This window comes from Leucopleurus acutus, assembly GCF_964270905.1.
Source record: "Leucopleurus acutus genome assembly, chromosome: 19".
NCBI classification, from domain to species: Eukaryota; Metazoa; Chordata; class Mammalia; order Artiodactyla; family Delphinidae; genus Leucopleurus; species Leucopleurus acutus.
The window spans coordinates 52,236,697-52,247,133 of record NC_139161.1 but is presented as its reverse complement, the minus strand read 5'-3'; the positions used below and the strand labels follow the sequence as shown (position 1 = coordinate 52,247,133).

Here is a 10,437-nt window from a genome sequence, read left to right as displayed (position 1 = left end):
GGAGGGTGCAGCAAGGAGAGGGTGGGGACAGAAGACCTGCTGCAGTTCCTCTGGAGCGCTGAAAGCTGCAGATCAACTTCTGGCACAGGCTGTCACTGGTCAACTGAGCTCTTAAGTTTTCACACCCAGAACGTGCAAACTGAAACGGACCCAAATCCAATAGAGGCCTAATTTCCGTCCAGCTGCCTTATTTGCCCCTCAGCTGGCTGTGGTCTCAGAGGGGCAGGAACCTCATGCTCCCCACCTCCCCTCTCCTCCCACTGCACTCGTTCTACCCAGGGTCAACTCTCTAGTATATCCCCTCCGATCCCTCCTGTCAAGAAAGCCATAGCAAGGTCCCTAGAATCCCTCCCTCCCTACTATCCCCAAAGAAACTTGGTGAACACTCAGTCACGCCCTCAGACGTCCCTAAAAAGTACGCCGCGCTCAAGCCTAGCCTGAGATCCCCTACCCCGACCACCCCGTTCCAACTACTCTCCACACCTCCAGTCCTCGGCCACGCAGTCGGCCAAGGTGGGGACAAGGGTATGCCCCCTCCCCTAAGCCCCAGTTCGGCAACACCAAGACACCCCCCCTCTCGCGCCCTTCCCTACAATCAAAACCGTTGGCAGCCTCCCGCCCACAGTCCGCAGCCCCGCCTCGCTCGCCTCGATGACGTCACCAGCCCAGGACACCTTGTTTTCAGCCGCTCTCACAGCTTCTGGAGCCGGAGAGCCTGGACGCGCGTGCGCGTATCCGACGGCCACGGATTGGCTGAGAGAAGTATAGGGGCGGGGTTATTTCTCTGCCGCTAGAGCGTGTAGACCCGGTGGGGCGGGGCTCCGCGGAAACCGGAAGTATCGAGTGACGGGCACTCGGAGAAGTTCCGGTGAGTTCGTGGGAGGGGTCCCCGTCTGGTTGGAGGGATCCCGGGCTAAGAACTGGAGCCTACGGGGTGTGGGCGGTCCCGGAGTGAGGCTCACATTCTCTGCCCTGCAGATGACTGTCCACAACCTGTACCTGTTTGACCGGAATGGAGTGTGTCTGCATTACAGCGAGTGGCACCGCAAGAAGCAAGCGGGGATCCCCAAGGAGGAGGTGACGAGAGGGCCCCGCGCAACCCGGGTGACCTCACATCTCCAAATGCACATTGTCCCAGTCCAGCTTCTTCTCTCCAAACCCTGGCTCCTTCCCACCCCAACCCTGGCTCCTTTAAAAACCGAGAACTAACTGCCCCTCTCCCTCCAGGAGTACAAGCTGATGTACGGGATGCTCTTCTCTATCCGCTCGTTTGTCAGCAAGATGTCCCCGCTAGACATGTACGCGTAGTCAGAGGGGTTGTTGAGGGAGGGAGGGAATTTGGGGGTGGGGGAAACTTTCTGGAGTGGAAGGGGCTTTGGCCCCCAGAGAGGGTAAGGAGACAGAGAGGCTGAGTCCGGGGCGAGAGTGCAGTAGCTGGCAGGAGCGGCGGTGGGGAAGTTCTGAAGGTAGAGAGGTTGGGCAACGGGGCTAAATTGAGGGGGTGAAGATGGGAGGTGTCTTTAGTCAACCAGGGTCCTACAAACAACATGTTTAGAGAAGAGGGAGTCAATCTAGAGGAGATCAGAAGAATCTCTTTGGGAGAGATTTCGCTTCTATTCCTTAACATTCTCCTCATCTCTGCAGGAAGGACGGCTTCCTGGCCTTCCAAACTAGCCGTTACAAACTCCATTACTACGAGACGCCCACTGGGATCAAGGTTGTAATGAACACTGACTTGGGCGTGGGACCCATCCGAGATGTGTTGCACCACATCTACAGTGCGGTCAGTGCCAGCCCCTCGGACCCTTCCGCCAAAGCTTCAACAGCCATGGCCACTTAGAGCCCCAAGACTCCTTCAGCTTCCCTGCCCTAATCCTACTGTATTGTATCTCTATTGAAGTCAGACTTCTTGGGACCCTTTAGGTCCTTATACACTCCCACCACCAGTTTCTCCCCAAGGAGGGTTTGCCTTCCAGCCCTTGATCGCTGTGCATTCACACACCCTTGAGGTTATAGTAGGTTTGGGGTTGAAAACAAGAAGTGTTCAAAGCCTGGCTCTAACACCCTCCCCCTCCACAGCTGTACGTGGAGCTGGTGGTGAAGAATCCCCTGTGCCCGCTGGGCCAAACTGTGCAAAGTGAGCTCTTCCGCTCCCGACTGGACTCCTACGTCCGCTCTCTGCCCTTCTTCTCCGCCCGGGCTGGCTGAAGGAAGCACTCTACCTCACTCCTCAGAAGAATCCTTGTCTGTCTGGGGCCCTTTGTTTCACCTGAGGGCCCCTACTGGCAGCCCCACGGCCCCAGCTCCTCCATCCCCGTCAGGCCCCTTGGCAGCCCTCCCAGGGGAACAGCCTAAAAAGCCCTCCATGGTGCCCTTCCCATCACAGGAAGGAAGCCTACTGGAGTCTCTACACCTCCAAACCAGGTCCTCTCTCCAGTTTTATCCCCTACCTGACGCTGGCAGAAGTACAGAATAAACTTTTTATCACCCTCTGCGACCTGAGTGTGTTAGTTTCAGTGGTCGATCGGGGCCTGCCCCTCTCATGAAGGCGTGAACCAGGGTGTTCACATCCCCCGAGCCAGCAAAGAGGCTTTGTCCACGGGTTTCTCAACAGCGGCACTATTGACGTTTGGGGCTGGATAATATCTTGGTGTGTGTGTGTGGGGGGGTGTGCTGTCGTGTACTTTGTTCTGGCCGCCACTCACTAGATGCTGGTAGCACGTCTCCATGTCTTTCTCTTTCTCTCTTTCTCTCACACGCGCGCGCGCGCACCCAGATCGTGACAGTCAACAATGTCTCCAGCTCTTGCCAAACGTCCCCTAGGGGAGAAAATAGCTCACTGATTGAAAACCACTGGGTTGGGGGAAGGCCGACTGGCCTCGGGGTGCAGAGAGTAGAACCACCCTCCCGGTTCTGCTCTCCGGTTCCTGTGAGCCCACAGAACACCCAAGCTGCGGAGCTCCCGAAGGTGGGGCTTATGCAGATGAGCGGCAGGTTATGGCTGGGAGGCGGGCGTCTTTATGCAGATGAGGGGGCGGTGTCTGCATGTTGATAAGCTGGGCCCGCAGCCGACGCGGCTGGGAGTCTATCGGGTCCCGCTGCGGTTCGGGCTGAGGTGGCATCTCTCTTCCGCCCCCCCCGTCCCTAAGTTCCTACCCTCCGAGGATAGCCCTCGACCTTTACCCTCGTCCATTTCCCCCTCTCCTCCCTGCGCCAGTACCCCCGAATCCTAATCGCTCCACTCGTGGCGCCCCCCCCGCGTTTCTCCTCTCCGCCGCAAACCCCGCGACCTCCAGCAGCCCGCCCCCGCGAGCCGGATCCTGCCTGGCTGCTCCCGCCGCAACCTCCTCAGCCTTCCCGCTCTTCTAGGGCTCGCGCCACTACACCCCCGGGTGTCTCCCCTCGGGCTTCCCGGTTCCCTCCTCCTCCCGCCCCCTCGGAGCCCCCTCCCTCGCCTTGGCCAGCCGGCATGCAGGTGTCTATCGCATGTACCGAGCAGAACCTTCGCAGCCGGAGCAGTGAGGACCGTCTGTGTGGACCCCGGCCGGGCCCCGGGGGCGGTAATGGCGGGCCGGTCGGCGGGGGGCATGGGAATCCTCCAGGGGGAGGAGGGTCGGGCCCCAAGGCCCGGGCCGCAGTGGTCCCCCGACCCCCAGCGCCCGCTGGGGTCCTCCGAGAGAGCACCGGCCGAGGCGCTGGCATGAAATACAGGTATGGGGGTGGCCGGGCAGCCCGCCACATCTGCTCCCCTTTCCTGACCCCTGAGGCTTCCTGGGATGCTTCCAGAACCCCCTCAAACTTCGCTGAGAAGGTCCCGGCCACCCCATCTCCTCTTCCCATCACTGGCACTCCCTCACTTGGGGCCGCTCTTGCTCTCCGCCCACACCCCCGACTAGTAGAAAATCAAGTTTACCAAGGTTGACCAGGCCTGTCAGACCCAGGGGACACTCCTAAGCTTCCCTCCTTACCCTCGGGAAGGCGAGGGATGCACGCATCTCCAGGCTGCACACCCCCACCCCCACCCCCCGGGACGAAGTGTCCTTGGGTCGTGTCCTGGGAAGATGGGGGAAGGAAACGGCTTCTCACTGTGGCCTGCTCAGTGTGCCTGACCCAGATACTGCCCCCACATGCCCCAAGGTCTCCTGCAACCCTTCTTGGTGGGGAGGGAAGTGGGGCCCTTGGAAGGATGGACCACATCTCTCAAGCCCCTGCTGAAGGACAGGGGCCATGTGGGTAAAATGGACAGAAATGTAACCGACTTTATCTCAGAGAACCGCTGGGCTCTCAGGACTACCGGTAGGGGGGAGGGGAGGGGCTCCTGCTTGAGAGTGAGCAGAGGTCACTGATCTGACCTGGCTTTGTCACTTGAGGAATTTGATCCCCTCCATGTGGTGGCCCTGATTGGGAAGCTGAGCGGACGGCCTGGGTGGGGGGTCCTTGGGAGGAGGGTCTCTCTGGTTTGAAGACAGACTTCACAAGCCAACAGGAGCAGAGGGAGTAGAGAGGGGAAGAGGGGGAACTGGTCTTACCTCTCATACTCTCCATCCAGGTGTCCTACCTGCTTTTGTTGGAGGCCTCCCTGCCTAGCCTATCCAAGGATCCTTGCCTGCCTGAGTGCCTGAACTTGACTTGGTTTACCCCTTCCACCCCAGTGTCTGCCCTTTAGCACAGCACCCTCTGATGATCTGTTTTCACAAACTCATCACAATTAGCCAGTCGCATTCCTCCCAGCCAACCCCAACCCTCGACTCTACACATCCCAGAGATGACTCAAATAAACACAAGACCCACCAGCAGAAACGCTAAGCAGGCAGCGCATCTTCAATGTGATAGGAGGGAACAGAGGCACTGGACAGTGGCTCCAGAGGAACAGTCATTATTTGTTCACTTATGCTATGGCCATAGCACTGCCCAATTCAGTGGGCTCACTGAGTCTAGCTTCTTTGGACTGAGACACCCTGAGGGCATCTCAGTCTGGAAGGAGAGGAACTGGAGGCTGATAATCTATGTTCCTAATGGAGGCTCTACCCCTTCCTTCTGCCTCTGTGTCCTGCAGGAACCTAGGAAAGTCTGGTCTTCGGGTATCCTGCCTCGGCCTAGGTGAGTTAGAAAGAAGAGGAATTAAGGGAAGGGGCGTTCTTTCATGGCTTGCCCCCACAGGTCTCACCTGCCTGGCTTCTCTCTTGCAGGTACCTGGGTCACATTTGGTTCTCAGATCTCAGACGAGGTATAAGTGATGGGACCTAGAAGCAGGGTGAGGGGGTATGAGAGAACCAAAAAGGGGGGAAATGGACTTGCATGGGGTTTGGACAACAAGCATGGGGAACGGTGGACCTGAGGTTGGAGGATGGGGAAAGGGGAGTGAATGTGGAAACCAAGGTTGAGGTCTGATGGGCTAGAATGCCGTAAGGAAGGTAACTGAGAGGCTGGTTGCTGGTCTTCAACTTTTTCTCTCACCATCCTAGACAGCAGAGGATGTGCTGACAGTAGCCTATGAGCATGGCGTAAACCTGTTTGACACCACCGAAGTGTACGCAGCGGGAAAGTAAGGACTGGGGTGAAAGACTAAGTTACACTTGAAAGGCTGAGAGAATATCAGGGCTTTTTGGTTTCCCCCCTAAAGAACCCTGGGAATTCTGCATCACTAAGTTCCAACCTTTCAGCCAGTGGGGCCCCAAAGCATTATGGGAACTGTAGTCCCAACATCTGTCTCTCTCCAGCTTTGAGGGCAATGGGGCATACTGTGCAGTCAAAATGAAATAAAACAAACAACTATTTCCTGGATATCATTTATGTGCAACTATGTGAGGATGACAAAGATAAATTTCAAACATACTGTACCACAGCACACATGGCTTCACGCTGCAAATAGTAAAAACCTAGGATGACTACTCCTGCCTCTTCTTCTGGCAAACACTTCTGCTTATCTTTAAGACTTGTCCTAGACGTCAGCTCTTCCAAGAAGCCTTTGCCCAACTCCCCAAAGTTGGTCACTATCCCCGTCAGCTCCCAAAGCACTTCACACTATCCTCTGACACAGAGTTCATCAATTACTCGTTTACAAGGCCATATTCACTGCTCACCTGGGAGGCTCCTCCCTCCACAGAACTTGTCTTGCTCTTTCCCACGTCACCTAAGTACCTATGCAGAGCCTGTCACAGAGCAGGTATCTGATTGAAGGATGACATCAATATGCCCTCAAAAAGCTCACAGTCTAAGTGGTTAAACAAACAAACCAAAAGACAAGGAGATACGAAAGATTAAATAACAGTAACACTTCAGTAAGAGCCCACCATAACTTAAGACTTGTCACACATTAACTCATGATTAAGTGTCAAAAAATTGTGTAGCCAATAAGAGCTATGGAAGCTGACAAGGACTGACCATAGACTACAGCAATCAGAGAACATTTTCCATAGAATGAGGCAGAATCCAAGCTAAATTTTGGAGGACCAAGCTAAATTTTGGAGGATGGGTGGAACTTTGCAAAGACTAAAAGAAGGGGGAGGGCAATACAAATGGTTGGAACCAGACGAGGCAGTGTCCTCCCTGGCTCCACTATAGTTGGTCCCTCTTCTCTCATCCTATTCTATCCCTTCAGCACCCAGAACAGAGCTTGGTACACAGTGATGCACAGCTGACATTTGTTGAATGAATGAGTGAAAATGATACGACTATAACCCTAGATTGGGAGCCCCTCTTACTTAGTCTAGGATGGGGCTGACAGCCCAATGGGCTCCTCGTTTATGCTCCATTTTACAGGAGAGGAAATTAGTTGAAGGGAAAGGTGGGGAGGAAGGAAAGAAACTGATCCACTTTGGAGGGGTCAGTGCTTCTACACTGTCTTCCTTCCAGGGCTGAAAGAACCCTAGGCAACATCCTCAAGAGCAAAGGTTGGAGGTAAGACATGTTGGGTGGGTGGGGAGGGCCGGGAGGTTGCTGGGGACATGATCATCCAAAAATCCTTTTCTTGCCCGTTCTACCATTTCTCTTTTTTCCAGGAGATCAAGCTATGTCATCACCACCAAGATTTTTGGGGGAGGACAGTAAGTGGCTGCCTCACTATAATTGGGGAGATCTGCAGAGACTGTGTGAAGGTGCATGGGATGGGGGTGGGGACAGCAGTCCCTGCACCTGCTACTCCAGGTCTGCATCCTGCCTGTGAGGACCCCTGAAATACCAGTTCCTCATGATTCCAGGCCAGCCCTGGTCCCTTATCTTTGACACACCTCATCTCTGACTTACCTTTTCCTACAGGGCAGAAACTGAGCGAGGCTTGAGCCGCAAACACATCATTGAGGGTAAGAGTTAGGGGCTGGGAACTGGAGGTGGCTGGGTATGGAAGCCAGAGGAGTTGGGAACATTCTCTGAAGCTCTGAGTCTGAGGCTTTGAATAGGGAAGCTGGGATTTAGGTGGCCATGGCAAAAGGATAAGGTCTAAATTCTTAGGAAACTGAAGCTGAAGAGCTTACCTTCCTCGCCCCATGCTTTTACCCCAGGCTTGCGAGGATCCCTGGAACGCCTCCAGCTGGGATATGTGGACATCATCTTCGCCAATCGCTCAGACCCCAACAGCCCCATGGAGGGTAAAAGCAGCACCCCAACCCTGACAGCCCTTCAAAATCGAGCACTTCTAAAACCCTCAGCAGAAGCCAGCCCCTGCTCAGGAGGCCTTCCAAGCTCCACAGCAGAGGCTCAGACCCCAGGGCTTGGACGGGGAGGGAGCTGAAAAGCAGATACCAACCTCTCTGACTCCACAGGGATGAGGGGGGCCTTGGTGGGGCAGGCAGAGGTCTGCAAATCTGGAACCCAGGATGCCAGGGGTCTGACAGTGAGGCTCTCCCTCTCCTATGTGCCTAGAGATTGTGCGAGCCATGACCTATGTCATCAACCAGGGCCTGGCCCTATACTGGGGGACATCCCGATGGGGGGCTGCAGAAATCATGGTGAGTGTGCCACCCACCTTGCCGTCCTACAACTTGTTCCCACTTTTCACATGGCCACTCCAAACCCCACTCTACTGGAGGGGGGGGAGTGGAAGAAAATGGAAGGAGTGCTCTGACCCCCATCTTTTCCCCACCCCAACTCAGGAGGCCTACTCCATGGCCAGACAGTTCAACCTGATTCCTCCAGTGTGTGAACAAGCTGAGCACCATCTGTTTCAGAGAGAGAAGGTGGAGATGCAGCTGCCAGAGCTCTACCACAAGATTGGTTCGAAGTCCCCTCATCCCTACCTTTCCCTCGGCCTCACCATCACCTAGATCCCTTTCCCACATCCAATCCTCTTCCTCTTAGGTGTTGGCTCAGTCACCTGGTCCCCTCTGGCCTGTGGCCTCATCACTAGCAAGTATGATGGGCGAGTCCCAGATACCTGCAGGGTCAACATCAAGGTGAGATCTGGGGGCTCAGGATGGCAGGAGTGGACTATTTGAGGAGTCGTCTTTTGCTGATTCTCCTTGGCCTCCAGGGCTACCAGTGGCACAAAGACAAAGTGCAGAGTGAGGATGGCAAGAAGCAACAAGCCAAAGTCATGGACCTTCTCCCCATCGCTCACCAGCTGGGCTGCACCGTGGCGCAGCTTGCTATTGGTGAGACACTGCCATCCCTGGACCCTGCAGAGGACTTGTCTCCTCCTGAGATGCTACCAAACCGCAGACTGGTTTGTCTCTGGGGAGGACCCTCTTCCTCGGAGACACCTCTGAAGTCTGCGTGCTCACTGTTTCCGACCAGTTCTTTTTTATTTCCTTCTCTGGCCCAGCGTGGTGTCTCCGCAGTGAGGGTGTCAGCTCGGTCTTGCTGGGGGTGTCCAGTGCAGAGCAGCTGATTGAACACCTGGGCGCCCTGCAGGTGAGGGGGGAAGGGTGTGGGGGGCAGTGGGGGGGTGTCAGAGCCAGAGCCCATCTCTGTCCCCTGCCCCAGCACTCAAGCAAGGCCTTGCTGTCCAGCCCAGAATGGGCCTGTGAGGTCACCCACTACAATGTCCTCGCTTGGCAAATGAGAGGTCCCAGGGTGAGACGGTAAGGCAGGGGCACAGCTGCGACTCTTTCCCTGCCACCTGGCTTCGCTGTGCGGCTCCCCGGGTTTTCGAACCTCATTCCCTTGTTCAGCAACAACCCTGCATGCACTGCCCTCTCCACCACCCCATTCAATTGCAGGTGCTGAGTCAGCTGACGCCGCAGACGGTGATGGAGATAGAAGGGCTCCTGGGCCACAAACCGCATCTCAAGAAATAGTCCGTCGGGGGCGCAGGGACCCAAACCGGCGCCGCTGCACCCTCCCAGGACCGCTTCCCGCCCCCGCCTCCCTCCCGCTCCGGATCCCTCCACGCAGCGGCCGGAGCCAGGGAGGCCCCGCCCACTAACGAGTTCCGGTCACAGTAGCGAAAGCATGAACAAAGCCATATCCTCCCGCAGTGGAGCTTGAGAGGAAAAGTAGTCCGCCGCCCCCTATTGCGTCCTCCTAGGCCTCCCTGCTAATCCTGGGCATGAGCTACTGGGCTGTCCCCTCTCTGCCACTTGGCCTCGCTCCCTTCTCTCTTCCCCTAATCGCCGAGGCCCAGGGGGAAAAAAAAGGCAGATACAAGACCCATGCAGAGTACCTCAAAGTGGCCCTTGAAATGTCATCAAGGGGTAACAACCTAATATGAAGTGAGTTTTGATGTCATCTGGGACAAAGGAGATGGGGCTCTTACATTCGTTACAAAGGAAGCCAGGCTGGTCCTGGCAGGAAGTAAATGATAATCTTTGGGAAACTAGGACCCTGCCGCAGCCAGGAGGTGGAGGAGGGCTTAAAACCACAAAAAGTGTTGAGACTTTGTTCTTGTCAGAGAGGGGTAGGGTGGGGAGTGCAGTGACAAAGCACTGATGAGGGAAAATTGACGGCCGATGTATAGCCTGTCCTGGCACAAGTGGCCAGGGAAGCCCTTGGAAAGTACGGTTGGGCCGCACTTCGCAGGAAAAGGTGACAGCCTTTAGGTCAGGGCAGAGAAATGGGGCTGACATAAAAAGGTCTGGGGATAAACTTTTGAGCCTTGAGCAGGACTCCTACCCGGGAGTGGAGGACTGTAGTCTTCCTCCTGGCAATAATCTTAAAGCAATAATGATGGCCCCTCTTGTGTAAGACTTCCCAGGGAACTGTAAATAAAATCTCAGCTTGATCATCACTTACCGCGTCTGAAATTGCTGGGGGCTGAGAGGTTAGGATCTCAGTCTCACGTATCTGGGCCTCTAGCACCCTGCCTTTAGAAAGGTCCAGCACTACCTGTCCACTGCTTCTTTACCTTAGTGACCCAGGCATCATGCTCCTGTCACTGCTCTCATCAAGGACCCAGGCACCTGATCCTCCAGGCCACAGTTTTCCTCCTTAGAACCCACAGGCCTGGCTTCATAGCTTTGTTGCTCCTCACTCTTACCCTTGTTTTGTTTTTTTGTGGTTTTT

At 55.6% G+C, this 10,437-nt stretch overlaps 2 protein-coding genes across 2 annotated transcripts; both read left to right on the top strand.

Moving 5' to 3' along the window:
* Positions 1-825: 825 nt before the first annotated feature.
* TRAPPC1 (trafficking protein particle complex subunit 1) lies at positions 826-2,492 on the top strand. Its single transcript, XM_082859904.1, has 5 exons — positions 826-868; positions 979-1,077; positions 1,228-1,298; positions 1,645-1,783; positions 2,080-2,492. Exons 2-5 carry the CDS (start codon positions 979-981, stop codon positions 2,206-2,208), a joined length of 438 nt encoding a protein of 145 aa, XP_082716030.1. The 5' UTR covers positions 826-868; the 3' UTR covers positions 2,209-2,492.
* Positions 2,493-3,469: 977 nt separating this feature from the next.
* KCNAB3 (potassium voltage-gated channel subfamily A regulatory beta subunit 3) lies at positions 3,470-9,233 on the top strand (the record flags this gene model as incomplete). The annotated part of the gene is made up of 14 exons (XM_082861275.1): positions 3,470-3,711; positions 5,057-5,100; positions 5,190-5,227; positions 5,466-5,545; positions 6,856-6,900; positions 7,002-7,046; positions 7,258-7,301; positions 7,500-7,586; positions 7,861-7,946; positions 8,091-8,211; positions 8,296-8,390; positions 8,468-8,588; positions 8,759-8,847; positions 9,156-9,233. The coding sequence occupies 14 exons, from the start codon at positions 3,470-3,472 to the stop codon at positions 9,231-9,233; spliced, it is 1,215 nt and encodes a 404-aa protein (XP_082717401.1).
* Between the last annotated feature and the right edge of the window lie 1,204 nt (positions 9,234-10,437).